At 33.4% G+C, this 12,753-nt stretch overlaps 1 protein-coding gene across 1 annotated transcript in view; it reads right to left on the bottom strand.

Annotated features, from left to right (window-relative positions):
- Positions 1–11,651, bottom strand: part of Dsor1 (mitogen-activated protein kinase kinase 1) — a 39,732-nt gene extending 28,081 nt beyond the window's left edge. The window contains exons 1-2 of the mRNA XM_089096311.1: positions 11,428–11,651; positions 1,950–2,163 (exon numbers count right to left, since the gene is read on the bottom strand). Coding sequence (XP_088952437.1) covers positions 1,950–2,163; positions 11,428–11,636 — 423 coding nt within the window. The 5' untranslated portion in view covers positions 11,637–11,651. The remainder of the gene's footprint in view (positions 1–1,949; positions 2,164–11,427) is intronic.
- Positions 11,652–12,753: the final 1,102 nt, after the last annotated feature.

Below are 12,753 nucleotides of genomic sequence, written 5' to 3'. Positions count from 1 at the left end.
TCTAAAAGTGGAAGTGCTAAAATAAAATTTCAAACTTTAGCATAAAAAAGTACCCCCCCCCACTCCTATTTTGGCGTTTAAAATTAAGACAACTAAATAGGTCCTTTCATTCTTGGAGCATTGTTATACATAAGTTTAACTGTGATTGACGAATGAAAAACATGGTTGACACATGGCTTTGGTGTTCACATTGAAGCAACTTTATTAAATTCTGTGACCTATATGGATCAGCTGCTACAACTGTAGATATTAACAGGGGTTGTTTTTATTCCTTGGTTTTGGTTTTTATTTGTTTTTAGGATATTTTAGCTTTTATCTTTGTTTCATCAGTGTCAAAGATGTCTCGTTTTTATACAGGCGAAATATCCACGTCGTTTTGGTTTTTATCTCTTTGTTGTTTGTTAACTGTGGTTGATAACCACCAAGACAACACTGCCATACTTATTGTTTGTATGTAAAAACTTTGCTATACATAAAAAGGGGGCAGCCTCCCCCATATTTAGAATAGCCTTGATAAAAAAAAAATTAAATAAAAACAAATCTATCTTGTGTCATTCCCATTACTATCACCATGATATAATTGTTGTTAATATACTATTAACATTTCAAAATATGTAGTTGCCCACAATGCTACGTCCATCAATATCCCTCACAAAATCTTTGGCCATTCACCTATCATTCTGTCATGACAAATTTTTCACCCTGATTTATTGTTTCCGTGAGATTGATGAATTGAACTTTCTGCAGGTTGAATTTTCGTGTTTGAAGTTTTGTGTTGGTTTCTCCTTAGCTGAATTTTGTGTTGTGTTGGTTCAAGGTTTGTGTTGGTTTGTTGTGAAGTGGGTTTGAATTGGTTGGTGGTGAAGCTAGTTGAAGGTTTGTGTTCGTTTCTCCTTAGTTGAATTTTGTGTTGTGTTGGTTGAAGATTTGTGCTGGTTTGTTTTGAAGTGGTTGGTTATGAAGCTAAGTTGAAGGTTTGTGTTGGTTTCTCCCTAGTTGAATTTTGTGTTGTGTTGGTTGAAGGTTTGTGTTGGTTTGTTGTGAATGTGAAGTGGTTGGTTGTGAAGCTTAGTTAAAGGTTTGTGTTGGTTTCTCCTTAGTTGAATTTTATGTTGTTTTGGTTGAAGGTTTGTGTTGGTTTCTCCTTAGTTGAATTTTGCAGACACCTAGAAGTGGTTATGCTAGAAACAACCATTAAGCAGTTTTCCCTCCAAATAAGGTTTTTTCTTAACAGTAAATTTTTACAAAAAGATACTTATTTTAACATTTAGATACTTATTTTAACTGCTAATTTAATTACCAAAATAACAAAAATCTACAATTTTAATACCATTAAAATATGATTTCAAAAAATCAAAGCTTGTTTCAGAACTTGTTAATACAATAATTACTAAAATCACTCCACAGAAGGGGAAAAATTCCAAGCAAGAGTCAATTTTTGAAGGATTCTGCCTCAACAGTGGCATCTATGAAAATGTCTTTCAATCTTCTGTTATTAAAAGTTTGGCCTCTTTGTACTTATGATTACAAAAAATAGTTTTGGTGCACAAATTATTAATTGGCTTTTAATATGCTGCTAATATATTTACAACAATAACAAAAATCAACAATTTCAATACCATTAAAATATGATTTCAATTTGCTTTTATTTATAAACATATTTTAGTTGATTTAACTTCTTTTATGTCTTGAAATTTCATTAATGACTTCTGGAATATGAAAAAGAGGAGAAGAAAAAGAAAAACACCAAAGTGAAATTCTAGAGCCCTCTTTACTCTATAGGCCTTAAGACTTCACTGAGTCCCAAAGACTTCACTTATCTAAATTAGGCTGGTGCATGCTGGAAATATTTGGAAAACAATGGAACTAATGTTGGAATCAAGAAGAATTGTACAAACAGGTATACAGTTATTTCCAATTTGAGGGCTATGGAATCTCCAAATTCTTACTTTTCTAGCTAAGATGAGTCCAGTAGTCTTGTGTCTAACTTTGGTGACAACCCCTCCATTCCCAGCTCCAAGCTCTTTTAGTTTTTCTAGGGATTCTTCAGTTAGGTCACCCAAGTTCTGCTTTTGCATAAGGAACGAAACAAGTCTTTGTCTCTGCACATCGTCCAACTCCAACTCTTTGAGGCAATTTTGCACTGTTTCCAATGTGAGGGCACTAAGGGCAAAAGAAGAGAATATGTTACAGAGAGACAAATATATTTACTAGGTAAATGTAGCCCCAAGCTCAGTGGACCCAATAAAACATAGGAGCAAGCAAAATGTATTTTTTAAATAGGGGGGGGGGCAAATGCACACCCCCCTCCCAATTGGCACTGCTACCAAAGCTAAGAAAAGTGTAAGATGATAAAACTAACACTTGATAAGCCTGCTTGAAGTCAGGGTGGAAGTAGAGAATAGAAGACCTCAAGTAACAAGGGGCCTAGCTGAATCCAGAATTTCAGGAATGAAACCATGAACATTTTAGGATGTTAAAGCATATTTTAGGTTTTTTTTATTTTGGAGGGGGCAAGGGATTATACTGACTGGCTGGTCATTTTTGCCAACTGATTTGTATGACCTTGCCATTAAGATTACTTCTTTTTTTTTGCTCTTTTTCACCAGCTGACTGATCTTTTTCCACACTGATCTTATATCATTACTTCCATCAGCTGGAAAAATAGCAGTGCTTTGTATGGCTATTTTACCTCATCATATTTCACGTTTGCCCCTCCCCCCCCCCATACCAAATGAGACAGCCCTGTCCTTTTGACCCATAGCTAGATGTGGGCTTGAGAGTTGTAAGGATTCAATTAAGCTTTTCAGCAACAAGAGATTACAAAACTGGGCTATACAATTGATACAGGAGACAGAGGAAAACATTTTAAACAGAAGAAAAATCCTTGGTGAATACAAACAAAATACTACTACAATAGAGCTGAAAAAATTGTGTTTCTGTAGAGCCCAATATTTTAAGATAACATTAGTAAGTAACAAGCCACCCTTATAAATAATAACTGATAGAGGAAGAAAAAAAAATATTTATATAAGAAGAATTCACATTTTTGTTGATTTTAAATATAGAACCCCCCCCCCCCATACCAAATGAGACAGCCCTGTCCTTTTTACCCTTCATACCCATAGATTCAATTAAGCTTTTCAGCAACAAGAGATTCCAAAACTGGGCTATACTATGGATACAAGAGACAGAGGAAAACATTTTAAACAGAAGAAAAATCCTTGGTGAATACAGACAAAATACTACTACAATAGCACTGAAAAAAATTGTGTTTCCGTAGAGCCAAATATTTTATGATAACAAATAGTAAGTAACAAGCCACCCTTATAAATAATAACTGATAGAGAAAGGAAAAAAATATTTATATAAGAAGAATTCACATTTTTGTTGATTTTAAATATAGAAAACTGAATAAATTTCATTTTTTGGAAGAAAATTTCTCATGTGAGAGAGTGAGAGAAAGAGAGAGAGAGAGGGGGGGAGGGTAAGAAAGTTGTAGCAACACATTTTGAAATTACTTCTTATAAATAGTCACATATGATAATCAACTACTGAGGATTATACCTTTGAAATTTTTCCTTCAGAAAAATTTTCTTGAATTGGATTTTAATTGAGCTGATTTTTAGTTGGATTTCCTAGAAAAATGAGAAGAGAGAGAGGAAAAAAGAGAAAGAGAGGGGCAGGGAGAGAAATTTGTAGCAACAGGGTTGCAACTTAAATTTTCATTTTAAAATTAGTTATTTTAAATTATAATTAGTCACATAATAATCAACTACTGAGTATTATACTTTTTTGACATTTTTCCTTCAGAAAAGTTTGCTTGAATTGAACTTTAATTGTGCTAATTTTTAGCTGGGTTTCCTAACTAAAATTGAACAAGTTTCATTCAGTGGGAGAAAATTTCTCAGGGGTGAGAAAGTGAGAGAGAACAAGAAAGAAAGAGAGGGAGGAAGGGAGGGTGTATACCTAAACAATTCATCAAATATGATATAACCAAAATCCTGATGAGGCTATTATTGTCACAAGAAAGACTTCATAATTTAAGAAAAATGGGGAATTATCCAACAAAAGCAGTGTAATCTTAGTAAGAATTGTACCTCCAAATTCAATATATCTAAGAATCTTGCAACAGTCAATTGGTTTAGAAACAATAAAAGTATATTTTGTGCTTTTTCTCAGAATGACAGCCATAAAAGGATGCTTCTCATAATTATTATTTTTTCCACCAGGGATGTTAGTATTCAGCCAGTGGTTTTAGTTTTGGAAAAGACCTCATCCAAATTAAAATTTAAAAGTTCTAATTATCTTTTTGAGCAAGGATTTCTGCCATTTTATACTCTAAAACAACAATTTTAACCTGAATAAGACCATAATACTATCCAGTGGAAAATGCATGACCTAAAAATGCAACAGATTTGCTTTTAATTGAAAATTTATATAAATAGCATTTTGACAGTTCCAAGCCAAATGATTGTTAGACTGTCTAACAGTCAATTGGTTTACTATCAAAAAGCTACTTTACATAAATTACCCTTTAATAATAAACAAAACCCATTTTGGGTGATGTTTTTTTCTTTCAGGAGATAAAAATTCTGGAAGTTTGCAAGTTGTGGAAAAACTATATGAGATATGCTCACAGCATGGCTTTTGTTCTGGAAGATCTGTTGACCATAATCTCCTTGAATTTTATGACCAGTTTACTAAGTTACTTGATATGGGGGTGCTTGCTGACAATATTTTTCTTGACTTTTCTAAAGCTTTTAACAAAAATTGTCACAAGCCACTTACAATCAAATTACATTAAGTCAAGCTTGAAGAGAAGTGCCTGCTCTTGATCCATGATTTTCTTTATATGCAATCTCAATGTGTTCAGTTATTTGATTACTCTGGTAGCCATATCCTGTCTTAAGCATGTTTTGGTGGAGTTCCTCAGGGAAGTGTTTTGGGTCCTACACTTTTTAATATCTTCATCAATGATGCTCCTTCTATTATCAGCAGTAAACTAATGCTCTATGTTGATGGCCTGAAGCTTGTTGGACAAGCCTTGTCCTGTGAAGATCATGCCCTTCAACAGAATAATCTTGGACTGCTTGATCAATGGGCTGAGCCTCGACTTCTTAAGTTTAATGTTGTCAAGTGCCATGTCCACTTTGGCAAATGAACCCTTGTCACTCTTATTTTTTCTCAGGTCACCTGCTTTCCTCTGTAAATACTGAACAAGATCTTGGAATCACTATTGACCCTATCCAGAACCTGCTCTCAATTCTTTTCCTCAAGAATTGCCAACAGTTGGAATAAACTCTCAGAAGGAACTGTTACTGTTGAATCTGTGGACATCTTCATACAAATACTGGATGCTGAGTGGTCCTCCATGTAGTGTAAACTCCAACTGGGAAGCTATGGATCAGCAAAAAGCACCTGGTCACTAAAGAATCCTGAAGACAACTCAAATTGTCAACTCTAGAGCTCTACAAAGAGAAAGCCTTAGATTGCTCCAAGCTGCAATTTAAGGTAATTTAATTTAAGGATATGGAAAATTTGTAGACAACTGTTTTTTTTTTTGTAAATGTGAGTAGAAGTTCAAAAAGCATCATACTATATACATGCCTGACTTATTCAAAGTTTAAAGAAAATGTGATTGCCTTTAATAAGGAAATTACAAGAAATGCCTCATAATAATTCATCAGTCATCCATTATCTATTATCCAAGGAACTTCAAAAATACCATGAGCAAACCACAGAACAGACAGCACAAAAAATATAAGATAAACCTCATTTCCTTTGGTCAATGCTCCATCCAAAAATCCCCAAAACTGCTCTTTCTGCAGCTGATGTTCCTTTATCTTATTGGTAGTCTTTCTGAGGTCAAATTCTCTCTACCAGACTCCCCAACTTGAACACAAATAAGCTGAAGAGCTTGACCAATTTTTGCATGCATTCTCTGATTCTGATTTTACTGTATCTGTAACGTCTGTGACTGATGCTATTATGCACCTTAAGCCAAAGTTGTCATGAGGCATGGAATGAGTGCATGGAAAGAGTTGTGATTATCTTATGTTACTACTGCAGATGATTCTTACACAAAGTTTGGCTCCATCAACATTTTGTGTGGGAGATCTTTCTCCAATTCTGAAAAAAGAAGAAGAAAAACATCCAATCAATACATATCCTTCGCGCCCGTAACTATACCGACCAGTTTATGCAAGCTTTATGAACTACAGTTCATGAAAGAGCTTGAAGAAAAATCTTACATGCCTCCACATCAATTTGGCTTTCAACAAGGCATTGGATGTTCAGATGCTCTTGCAGTTTTGCTAATACTGGGCTTGATTCTTTTTGTACAGGTAGTTCACTTGCCTTGGCAAGTCATGATGTTTGCCATGTCTTTGGCTCCCTGCTCTACCCTCTTATGTTTTTAAGGGCTGCTAAAAGAGGAGTAAATCTGTCTATCATGAGATCTCAAAGGCCTATGTATGCTAAACTATGAGTCCAACTTAAAATTCCTCTTAGGCAACATGAAATGGCAGGGCCACTAGATAGAACTGTACCAGTTAAGAGAGGAGCCAGGCAAGGTGCCACTGCCTCACCTTGTTATTTCAATAATTATGCCCTCAAAGCTCAGGACCAGAGTAAGATGTCTTGTATTCTTTCTGGCCTCAATATCTCCTTAGTCACTTTTGCTGATGACATTTTTATATTCAGCTGAACTTTAGGCAAAATTTCTGAAACTTTCCATAAACTGCAAACAGAATACTTAGAACCTGGTCTTGAATTTAATGCTGAAGGCTGATGCAATGCTATTTAACTGAAAAGGCCCACTTCCTGATGAAATTGTATTTGAAAATTCAAAGATTTGCCCCATCTGACCAAACTGTCTATCTTGGTATTCCTATTGGAAATACAATTTCTCACACTTGTCATCTCTTAAACAGATGGCATCAAATGCTGCATATCAGCTTCATATACTTCCATAGTCTCTGCTAAGCTTTGTTTCAATAGCCATTGTCTGGCAATGCTGTACAACCCTGTTGCTCTCCCCCACATCTTCTACATTGCACCCTTCTGCAAGAATCTTACAAATGCTCATAAACTGAAAATCCACTCTATTCTCTTCCATTTTGCAATATACCTACTGAGTTATCAAATTTGGACATGCAGTTCAAGGCTCAGCAATAGTCTTCATATGGCACAAACTAATAAAACTGTTGCTAAACTTATGGAGAAACAAAACCAAAATATTTCAAAACATGCTTGGATCCAACTTCTTCTATACTAGTTACATATTCATAGCTGTATAGTGCTCTTTTTTTGTAGTGCTCCATCATTTTCTTTTTGTATGAAGATTGGTTTTCAATAAATAATAATAATAATTCAGAAAATTATACCCATATTTCTTATTCATTTTCTAGTTTTCACAAGACATTGCTTTCAAAATGTGGAAATACTTCTGAAAAGTATATTGAACATCAGTTGTGAGGTACCAATAGCCAAGCCAGATTTAAGGGCAAAAAGTTTTCATTACTATTGCTTATTCAGCTTAGCACAAATTGTAGATAGTAACCAGAATTATTATATTTCTCAGTAGCATCCAAACTTTACTACTTTCCTTTTGACCACTTTGTCAAAACCAAGGAGCATTTCAAGACCAATTAAGTTCATCTTTGCATATGAAACTGAATTTTTTTATTAACAAGAACACAACTGTTTTTTGTTTTTTTTTGACAACATGGATGTTTCTTGAAACTGAAGGAGCTTCTGTAGTATGTTTTGTTAATTGTGGTGTAATGAAAACACAGCTATTTTTGAAATATTGGAAAAATCTTGTAATTAATTTTTCCTAGGCCACTATCAACCCTAGGAATGGCTCCATCTATATATGATGTCAATGAGCATTGTGTAAAGTGAAACAGTGAAGTTGAAGATATTTCCAATACTGAGCTACAAGTTTCCAAATATAATAGTTGTTTGCTCTTTCTAAATATAATAGTTGTTTTGCTATGAAATTCAACTTTAAGCCTTTTATGGACCCATAAAGATAATACCTTTGTCTCTTATGTTTAGCAATTGAAAAAGGCTGAAATATTGGTTAAAAACTTACTATTTGATTACAATTATATACCATTAAAGTTCCATAATCTACATGGACTGATTCATCTTGATCCAATTAAATAAGCAATTTATAATTTTTTTAACAATGGCTGCATTTACATTAAGCAATTAGCATAACTATTGTTTAAACCTGTGTAACAATAAGTTGAATGAAATCAAGAACCAGAAAGCGCATAGCAAACATGTAATTTGGGCTATATATTTTCACATTAGGAGGGGGAGGTGAAGCATAGTAGACCTTAAGTCAAAACATGTTAAGTACAATTATTGTGCATATTATCAAGTAAGGATTGTTGCTTTTAACCCTTTTCTAAAGCCAAAAATAAGAAGAAAATGTATCATCTTTAAGGGTCCATGAAAATTGAATTTTAGAGTAAAATGAATATTATATTCAGAAAGAGCATAAAAAAGACATTGAGTGGTATGCTCACCTAATTCATAGCTCAGTAATGAAAATATCTCCAGAATTTGCAATTGAAATTGATTCATAATACATAATAGGCTAATAAAAACAAAAACCAAAAAAATTTAGGTCTATCTTTGTTAATAACAATATAATCTACAGACTAGTTACATAGGATGTCAATGACCACTATTTAATATGACATTGTCTGATCATCATAAATATAATTTCTAGGCTAAATATCCCATAACAAATTAACCCTGTTCTAATGAGCAAAATGTTATATATCTTATTTAAAAATGTACATATTAACTACAATTAGAAATCATGATTGAGTGTGTTGTATATGTTAAAGACTTAAAAAGACAAAATAAGAATTTGTAAATGGAGAGAGAACAAAGGTTAAACACAAGGACATCTGGCAGTAAATTTCCTGATTATCTAACTAATGATATAGCTAAGATATAGACACACCAGAATTAGAATTCCACCCTTAATTTAATTATAACATTCATTTGTGTCAGAAATGAACCTTAAAAACCCTAGCTAAATTATGTTCTAAACTGTAAATTTACCTTGAATTCTCTGTAATTCACTCTTTTTTTCAAATTGATTTAAAAGTTTGTAAAAATAATTGAAATTTTAGTATAAATTTAAGACCAGTACTGGTCATAAGGAGACATGTTAAGAAAACAATTCTTACTTCATAGTATGCAAAATTATCCTAGTTAACATATTATCCAAGGGGGGGGGGCACCTTTATCTTCACTATTTTCCTTGTTTTTTTTTTCAGTTTTACAATCACATTTACCAATATTTTGTCTATACTACAAGTCTTGAAAATTGTTTTAAAACAAACACACAGAGCCATCTAGCTAATCTAACCTAACCTAAATTTATTAATATTAGCCTATTTATATCTTTTTGGTAGATGGCAGTGATGGTGTTTAAATTTCCTATATAGAATATTAGAAAAATGCAATCAAATATGTTTATTTTTCACAATTTTGCTAAAAATATTTGTACAACAGTGAAAATAATAATAAAGAATGTGCTCCCCCTGGAAAATATGCTAACTAGGATCATTATACATATTCTTAACATGTCTCCTTATGACCAGTACCAGTCCTAAATTTATACTGAAAATTCATTGCATATAGGCTTTGCTACTAAGGGTATATATTTGGGTAAATTTCTAGGTGGCCCAGTAATTTAGCTAAGATGAAAGTGAAAACATCATTTGATGCCCTTTTCTATGCTCTTTCATAATACAATAACTGCTTCTGCTGCAAATTGCATCTTGAGCCCTTAAAGGGGCCCCAAAGGTATTTTATATGAATTACAAAAAAGCAACAAATGAAGTTTTCACTTTCATCCTAGCTAGATTATATGGCCCATTGCAAATTTACCATGAACTTTACCACCCCTCCCCTTAATGTGCAAAATATAGACACTGAATTGTCAACAGCAAAGTTTCAAATCACAAAATTCAGTGCTACTTTTGTCAATGGCATTTGAAAAAACTTAAAACAGTAGGAAAATGGTTTGAATTGAAAATCAAGTATTTTACAGGTTAGGTTATAACTTATTTGGGTACTTGTGCATTATACCTACTCTTTTATTTATGTCAAATGAGATGTGGCAGTTTCCAGGACAGATGTGGGAGAGATATGCAGGAGAGATACCCAATCATAACAGTTGTTAGAGTTGTGTGAAATGGGTGACCTAAAATGAATGATAAAATTATAATTTGGAATTTGTGAAAAACAGAAACAGAGGCAGTTGAATTTTTTCAGGATAAGGGGTTATTGCTGTAGACAAAAGAGTGTAAAAATGGACACGCCATGACTTTTTACTTGAATGAGAAGAAATGTAATCCATTTTGGAGGTGTTATAAATTGCAATGTAAGATAATGGTCAGTTTGCATGTCAATACATGGTTTGCTAATAGTAGAATACCATTTCTTACTGCAGTTTGTGTCATGTATTTCTGGACCAAAGAATGGTTGTCTATTGCCATTTGTGAAGAAGAACATGGAATTAGTCTATGATAGTCAATTGGAATAATTATCTCTGTGAAGTGTACATTTTCTCTGTGCAACAGAAAAACTGTGGAAAAATTGGAGGAGTTTTTAGCATTCTGGGCACATACTTGAAACATGTAATTATGTTAATAAACCATTATAATTGGATATCTGTTTTTTTTTCTTTCTTTACCCAACACCCCCCCCCCCTCCTACTGTGTAAATATATAGCCCAAATTTGTTTCTAAACTATTCTATATTCATCCTATTTTATTTCATCAGCATTACCCAAACTAGCAGTATATAAAAGAGTGGGTATAATGCAGAAGTACCCTTCTTTGTGTGGTTACAAAAATGAAATACCTTTGGGGCCCCTTTAAGGACTCAAGATGTAGTTTGCAACATAAGCAATTATTTTATTATGAAAGAGCATAAAAAAAGGCATCAAATGACATTTTAACTTTGATCCTAGCCTAGCTAAATTATATCACTACCTAGAAATTTACCTATATTTGCACCTCACGGGCAGAGGAGTTCCTAGGGTTGGTGGTGCCCAGGGAAAAATTTATTATAGCCATCCCCCTCTCAACTCAAATAGGCTATAATCAAAATAAGCCAAAAAAAATGAAAATTTTGACCTAAGTGGGCAATCCCCTAACTTTTGCAGCTCCCAGCTGCATCACCAAGGAAAGCTGACTAGGTTACCCCCTCCCTCCCCCAAGGAACAGATCTGATCATGAGGGAGAGCAAAGTTCACTTCTGACAGAAATAAATTTTTATATTTGGATTCAGGATGGAATTCTGATTGACTGAATCTCCCTAAATTGATTCCACTGCTAAGCTAATAATATTGAAGTGTCTATACATCTGCTTAATATAAAACCATACTCAATGCTGCCATTTGAGGAATTCTGACTAACTGAAGAAACAACACTGTTGAATGTAGCACCACTATGAAAGGACCCAGCTGAAGAGGGTTTGATTATAGGCTCACTTTGCAAGCTTAACGCTTTAGAGCATTCAACTGGAGTTCCAGCAGCGGATCCAGATTCAGGTTCTAAGGGTGGTAATGTTAAATTGAATTTGTTTTTGTACATTACTGCTGCTCACTCCACAACTTATGAAAATACAGAAGTGAAAAATGAACAAACAGGTGGTGTGTTTATACTAAAAATATATAATCGTATTTATTTTCCACACGGTAATATCTTTATTCCCTTCTTTAATGCTTTCTAAAGGCAGAAATTATAATGTAAATACGTATTTGATCGTAATCATTTGAACTCCTTAATATAAGATTTTTTTGACGTCGATCGATTAATAAATGACAACAAATCTCGTCATCTCGATTTAGTGCCTTTTCAAAAAAAAAGCATAAATCGCTGCGAAATTGAGCTAGGAAATGCTTGGGAAGTTCAAACCGATGCTGGATTTTAATTGAACTGAATACTTTTAACGAAATGTATTAACTCTTTGAAAAAACAGTCAAATTAATGAATAAGAGGTGTCTTTAAATTTAAAGATTTAGATATCACATTTCTTCAAGCACAATGTTTCTGCTTCACATTTTTTTTTATTTTTAACAATTTTTTTTTTTAATTCAACATTTCAAAATCCCCTTTCTTCAAGTAAAGCCTTTCTACTTTGTATTTTTTCCTTTCCTTGATCGATTTTCACTTCTTTCAGATTTTAATAGCAAAACACCTTTTCATGGCAAATCCATATTTCTGGAATATTTAACGATTTAAATACCAAGTTTATTCAAGTACAGCCTTTTCTTTCATATATTTTTTCTTTTTTTTAACTATTTTTGCTTTTTTCAAAAGTTAATGGCAGAAAACATTTTCATGTATAAAGTTCCAACTTTTAAGGATTTTGGCATTTAAAAATTACATTTCTTCCAGTGATACCTTTCTACTCAAGGGCACAATAAGGGGGGGGGGGCAAATGGATTGCCAGCCCCCCTGGCTGAGCTGCCTTATGTTTTTGTTTTGGATTTTCTATTATACAGCATTGACAGTGCTAATTAGATCAGATCCAATTAAGCCCCCCCCTAAAATTCAGCCTATGGGTGCCCATGTTTCTGCTTCACATTTTTTTTTTTTTTTTTACAATTGACGGTTTTGCTTTTTGAATTTCAATAACAGAAACCAATATGTATGTCAAAATTTGCATTTTTCTAAAAAATGTCATCACTTAAATTTCGATGTTTTT

Source organism: Artemia sp. Qi Xiang Cuo, chromosome 11 (genome assembly GCF_049724085.1).
Source record: "Artemia sp. Qi Xiang Cuo chromosome 11, ASM4972408v1, whole genome shotgun sequence".
NCBI classification, from domain to species: Eukaryota; Metazoa; Arthropoda; class Branchiopoda; order Anostraca; family Artemiidae; genus Artemia; species Artemia sp. Qi Xiang Cuo.
The sequence above is the reverse complement of the archived record's forward strand: the minus strand, read 5'-3'. Positions and strand labels throughout refer to the sequence as shown.